The sequence below is a fragment of the Buceros rhinoceros genome, unplaced genomic scaffold (genome assembly GCF_000710305.1).
Source record: "Buceros rhinoceros silvestris isolate BGI_N320 unplaced genomic scaffold, ASM71030v1 scaffold41162, whole genome shotgun sequence".
Taxonomy (NCBI): Eukaryota; Metazoa; Chordata; class Aves; order Bucerotiformes; family Bucerotidae; genus Buceros; species Buceros rhinoceros.
The window spans coordinates 1-6,341 of record NW_010400229.1 but is presented as its reverse complement, the minus strand read 5'-3'; the positions used below and the strand labels follow the sequence as shown (position 1 = coordinate 6,341).

Sequence of the window (6,341 nt, the reverse complement as noted above, 5' to 3'; positions counted from 1 at the left end):
TTTTTCTTTTTTTTTTTTTGAAACAGCATCTTTATCAAGTAAGTACATAGCCAGAAAATTCTCTAAGCAAGAAAAGAGGTATGCCACTGTGGGCCTTTCTTTCATTTTATTTTATTTCGTTTTCCAGGTCACTGGCTGTCACTGCAACCAAAATGCAAATCAAGGCTTAAATGGGCTGGCAGACATAAGGCAGACTTCAAAATCAATCCTTTTTCCAAGACAGAGAAATACGTGCTCAGAGCTCTCGATGCACCTTCTTCCCTCTGGTTCCAGAGCTGATGATACACAGGATTACTCAGTACTACACAGTACCCCTAAAACACAGCATTCCTCCACGCTTCCAAGACATGCAAATTATCTACACCTTTTTCTGCAGAAGCATACAGTTAGTCTGTGATTTAACCATTCACCTACTTCTAGCTCAGCTTCTATTCTAACTTATGGCCCGCAGAGAGTTTCTCTTACATTTTCTGACACTGTTGCTCTGTAACGGAGCTGCTTCTCCTACTAGCAGCACCACTTTGCCCCAGGAAAGGCCTCTCTCAGCCACTGAAAAAACAACCCACAGTCAAAATTCCACACCGTAAAAAAAAAAAAAAAATTCAGTTTTTCAGGACGTCCCATTACACACAGAAAATCATTGTCCTATAAGCAAAATGAAATAAACCTAACAGAGGCAACGGGTACAAGTGTACATAAACTGAGCTACCCATTGATGTAGAAATCCCCTGAGCTGACAGTTAAGGACTTTCCTAAATCTTTGTGACAAAAACCCCACAAGAACAGATAAGGCATGAATTACACCATCAGTTTATGCCCGCTGTCACAGTATTTACTGTGAGACAAACTTTGTATTACAATGTGATGACAAGCACAACCACCTATAATCCACACAGCAGAAACTACCTACTTGCACTTAACCTATGAGTGCGGCCTCCCCAGTCCTCGGCACTGGAGATCCTGGACTTACACGTAATGTTACCGTTTGCATTACTTGTGAAACACTGCTCTCCATTTCAGCCGTTTCTCGCACCTTCCTTCCTTACAAGTCACTTGCATTGGCTGTATACAGACAGTCTTAGTGGGAATGACGCTTTAGAGCAGGGCCTGCCCAGCTCTTCATGGAATCTTTCTTCTGGAGGTTTCCGATTCACATTTAAGCATTTGAAGGCATCTTCTCTGAAACTCAACTTTCATCTCAGACAGTGCTGCAGGAAGTAGGAATTGTATCTCAGATGTAGAAGCATCTCTCATTGAATATGATTAGATACATGGCACAGCAGACAACTCGTCTCCGTCACCCAGGGAGCAGCAGTAGCCATGTCGGGGCGGTCAGCATCAAACCTTCTGCTTAGTATTTATTGATGCCAAAGATTCGAACACCATGCAGCTGTGGCAGCTTGGGGATAAGCACAGTCAGCAGAGAGGCTGTGTTGAGGATAAAGTGTGTTGGATCATACTTTGTGTAGAAACTCGCCAGGAAGTACCTGCAGAAAAAAAGGGGAGCAAGTTTAGCTGATGACACCCTTCTCTCAAAAATAACCAACAAAACATAGCTGGGAAAAGTGCTTTAGTAATCAGTAATAAATATTTGACTGGTTAACAACCGATCTGTTCCTCTATTAAACATCTTACCTGAGGTTCTAGATTATCTAGAGCAATTATGGACTAAGGCTCCCCTTACTTTTCCAGGTGCTAAAAAGCAACTCTCAGGTAGTATTTTCCTGCCGTTTCCTTCCCCCCATCTCTCAAGTTGGAGTCTCTGACTTCTGCAGCTACAAGCCTGACTGATGATACAGGTTTTGAGGAGTGTAAGCTCTGTTACCAAAATACTCGCTATTCTGCTACCCGAATGACAACAGCACTTGACAATTTTCAATGCAAAAATCACTTATGCTGAGCACATCTGTGCATCCCATCTGGCAGATGTTTCCAGCACATTTTCCTCTTAAGCTAGTCCACAGCCTGTTCAACTGCAAGAAAATCCAGTTCACTGACAGCTTCTTTACACTTTAAGCCAATAATTTAATCTTGTTCTCTGCACAAACTAGTTACAGAAAGGAGGCTATCAGATTGTTGGGGGTTTGGTTATCTCCCAGCAAAACAGGATGTTTATTCAGCTACTGATGCATTATTAATGCATCGAGAGAATCATACACAAGTGTTATGAATACAAAATCCCCACCGGAAAGCAGGAAGCTATCTTTAAAGAGGATTTTTTTGAGAGGTTTTATGTAAGTACATTTTATCCTTTGTGAACCAACTTTCTAAACACGATGGGGGATGTTCTCTCCCTCCGCTCCCCACCATGCAAGTGGACAACTTCCTCCAGCAAAAACCAGAAAGACTTTTTAGGAGTTGGATGTTAAACACGTTATCTGATTTCCTTCAGTTACACAACTCTATGTTTGCCGACAGAGCCAGGCAGTGTAGAACTTCTCATCTGTTTACGTAACTAGTGTCAACAGAAGATAACCTGTACAAAACAAAACCGACATGCAAAACCCTGGGCACTGTTCAGTGAGGACTGCCACGCTCCTCCTAACTCACCAGCTGCTAAATGGTTAATAAATGCTGTCACGTGGTGAAGGCAGTGAGTTTAGACTTTCAGTATTTGTGACTTCACAATATTAAAGAACTTCAAGAGCTAACAGTAAGTTTTCCTCACAACATTTCTAATCTTGAAAACCTGCCCCGTTAATAACTGTTTACACACTTTGACCTCAGGACATGAACTGGAAGTCCAAGCTGCCAGAACAAAGATTGTTGATTATGTGGCCTGTAAATACCTACCTCCTACCTCTGCGATGTAGAAACAAACAAGGAACAAACCAGAGAAAACATTTTTAGAATGCAAATTGCAACCCATTTTGTTGCAGCATTTGCAATCATGGTTTCATGACTCAATCCACAACAGAGTTTCAAACTCACAGAATTATAGGAGAGATTGTGAAGAATTTTCTTGACGATGTAAATTGTACTCCATAATCCAGCTGTTCCCAGTGTGTCAGTAGCCTCGCTTTCCCCTGATCGGGTGTTTCAAAAGGAGTTCCCTTTACTGCGTGCAAAAACACGTACATTCCCTGGGGAAAATAAAACGTGAACACAGTGGCTCTTCTAGTGGTTTTTTATAAGCATTACATTGTTCGATGCACCATAAAAAAAGAGAGTAATTGAATTCTCCCACAGAAGAGCTGCTAGCCTGTACTGACAAAGCGTTGAAGGGGAAGGGAGAGACAAGAAGTCATTCACCTGAGGTTGTGCGGTCAGTGGCACAGGCAGAATTAAAGCTGAAGTCTCTGTGACACCTGATCTACTGCTTTGCCTTCTACATTAGATGGCAAAAATTTCACGAAACCAGCCGCATTTTAACAAGCGCCGTAACAAGTTTAGGGCTGCTGATTTATATTACCACTTCCCTCACACAAGTGTTAAATGAGTCATGAGGTAGAGTCTGCCCAGAGCAAAAATCTCTCTGCGAATACTGGCAATATTGAAAGAATTAATTTTCTTCCTTTCAGGTTCTTTCTCATGCAGATAACAGGAATGGTTTTGGAAAGCTCTATATAGAAAAATCATATTTCTTCTGAACCCCTATAAAGGACGTGAAATTTAAGCAAGTCACTTCACAATATCATCTACTTTTTTTTCTCCCCCCCTTCGGAACAGCCCCCTGACTGGAAGCCTATTAACCTAAGAGTATTAATTTGCTTAATGAATTCTTCAATTCTTAATGCTTGCAGCCTCTCAGTTTTAATAAGCTAAACTAAAAGGCCCTTTGAGGACAAATTGAAACACTTAGTACACATCTTATTCCGCACTGGTACTTGCAGAAAGAACCACCAAAAAAGCTTTCAAGGTACAAAACCCAAACTGACTTTTTTTTTTTTTTTACAGTATTCAAGAGGATATTATCCAACCTCAGTCTTCACAGTGAACTACTAAATAAGGAAGAAGCGAAGACTCATTCACTGTTAATCTTAGAAAGCTGAGTTAGCAAACCTCAAGTATGATGTAAATTGCTGGATTATGGCCCTCTTCTCCCTAAGCTCAGCAGGACCAGTATCCATACTGGCATTACTGTGAATGACTACAACAACATTACAGCATCCTGGGGAAAGGAGTCAGAAAGATTCTTAGATTGTTAAGGTCTTCAGCTTCCAAATCCTTTTGCATTCAAAAGTCATCATGCCAATCATGACCCACTGAATAACGAATAGTTTCAGGGCTTGGGTCAAGGTACTTAACCCATGTACAGTGACAAAATTGTTTGCTGAAGTGATTCTGAGCTAAAATTTATCTAGCATGACCAGAAATCAAAGCAAGAAGCACAAGAACACAAATGTTTCTGTCCAAGGAAACAGGTAAAGTGCTGAAATTAAGCATTTTGGGATAATAAAAGATTTACATAGACACATCAGTAGATAATATCGAAGAATTAAAAATGTAATGTACTTTATGGATCCAGCACAGCTCTCTAATAACATACAAAAAGTCAGTGAAAGTCAGTTGGCCTGATGATTTTACGTTTGCAAGGTTCTAGATTAATTAAATGCCGTTTAAAAGACTGCCTAAACTTTGTAAGGAATATTTCACATCTTTTGTGCTTAAATCCAAAGCAATCCTGTATCAATCCTCCTCCCAAAATCAGCCAACTCATTTAACAGTGGATAAGCTGAGCAGAGGTGGTGTTTGGCTAGCTGGAATTCATTGTCCATACAGCCTGGCCATTCTTCTCCGACTGGAAGTAAATACATATGAACAACTTCACCAGCTTTGTTACAGGAGATGGTACTTACCAGGTTGTGAATCACATTTGTTAAAGTCCAGGCGACTGGGACACTGAAGAAAGGAATGCTGAGCAAGACAATGTGCAGCATGCCGACTCCCAGCGCGTATGTCAGCCACATTCCACGACTGTTCATCACCCGCGTGTTCGGATTTACCTCGCTGTGGGCAACTCCTACATTCATTTTTATCCTGTAAAACAGATCTGTTTGAAGATTGAGACTACTGTTACGAAAAGTACTTAACATATGCAGTTTTCAGATTTTGGAAGGGGCTGTTTTAAATGAGCAGGTCTGGAAGGAACACTGTGCATAAACCAAGATGTTCCTCAAGATCTTCAAAGTATGGTTTATAGAAAGGTCAGTACAAAGGGGCTGTTGGGAACTGTTCATTTTAAAAAATCCCAAATAAAATCCACAAGCCTGGTATACAAGGGACATTTAAAAAAAAAAAAAAGTAAGCTGTGCTGCTAGAAGCTGAAGCTGCAAACCTGGAAGAAACCAAGCTTTGCAACCTTTGTCCTCTAAATTATTATCTCCATCCACAGTTCTCTTCCCACATCAGACAATTTTTCTCCTCTTTCTTGTTCATGTAATAGCTAGTGAATCATTCTGCACTTACCAACTGCCCAGCCACCTACTGCTGAAAAGAACAAACAAGGACTAATTTGTGCCTGCTTTTCTTGCAGCAGAGTGCAGATTTCAGATTCTCCTCCTCTCCCCATCTGTTAGTTTTCAAACAAGACATATTCATCTTTCAAATCTGTCTGAAATTACCCAACAGGTTCAAAAGTTTCCTAAGTGACAGACATCTGCAAAACAATCTCATAATTCTCATTTTTTTGGAAGACTGACAGAACGTACTGGAGATGACACTCTCCTGTTGTACTAAAATTTGTAACGATAATAAAAAAAATTCATGGCCTACTTCACACTCATGTGATCTGTGAGGCAATTTATTATATTCATTTATGGGGCTGGGAATGGAGACTTGTTAACTTCCTTCCACATCAGTCTACAAAAGCACTTGTTTAACCAGCTTGGTTTTGGTATGAAGTTTGTTACTTGTACTTGCTTAGTGCTGTAAAGCACTGAATACCGAAATACTATGCAATGTTAACAGTAGGCTGTAGAATAAAAATAGATGCACTGTCCTGAAACTGAACCAGGGCGCTGTGGATTTTAAGCAATACTTGTGGCAAGTATTTCAAAACATGCACGTTGCACATTACCTGGTCCCGCTGAAGTGAGATTGTTCCTCCCTCCCTGGGATGCAGCACCACCGGTGAACGAGTACCTAAGACATACATCATGCCATCATCTACCATCTCTTCCTATTTTCCCCGCGTTTCTTGTCTAATCAGACGGGCACCTCCTCTCAGCTCACTGTACCCCCCTATTCCTTCTCCCATCGCCAGGAGACAGCCCGCCCCAAAGAACTGGGACGCTGTGCCCGCACACCGGGTGCAGGTCGCCCCGCAGCAGCCGGGACCTCCTCGGAAAGCCGCCTCCCTTCCCGGCCACGCACTGTGCGGGCTCGCCGGCAGACCCCCT

At 41.6% G+C, this 6,341-nt stretch overlaps 1 protein-coding gene across 2 annotated transcripts; it reads right to left on the bottom strand.

The window, feature by feature from the left end:
• Positions 1–1,036: 1,036 nt before the first annotated feature.
• LOC104489603 (ORM1-like protein 1) lies at positions 1,037–6,105 on the bottom strand. Of its 2 annotated transcripts, XM_010131778.1 has the most exons (4): positions 6,020–6,105; positions 4,800–4,980; positions 2,932–3,083; positions 1,037–1,487 (listed from the first exon to the last, which is right to left on the bottom strand). In XM_010131778.1, exons 2-4 carry the CDS (start codon positions 4,971–4,973, stop codon positions 1,352–1,354), a joined length of 462 nt encoding a protein of 153 aa, XP_010130080.1. In that variant the 5' UTR covers positions 4,974–4,980; positions 6,020–6,105; the 3' UTR covers positions 1,037–1,351. The 2 variants fall into 2 exon arrangements, with proteins under 2 accessions (XP_010130080.1, XP_010130081.1); XM_010131779.1 differs by lacking the exon at positions 6,020–6,105 and having other exon boundaries at positions 4,800–4,982.
• Positions 6,106–6,341: the final 236 nt, after the last annotated feature.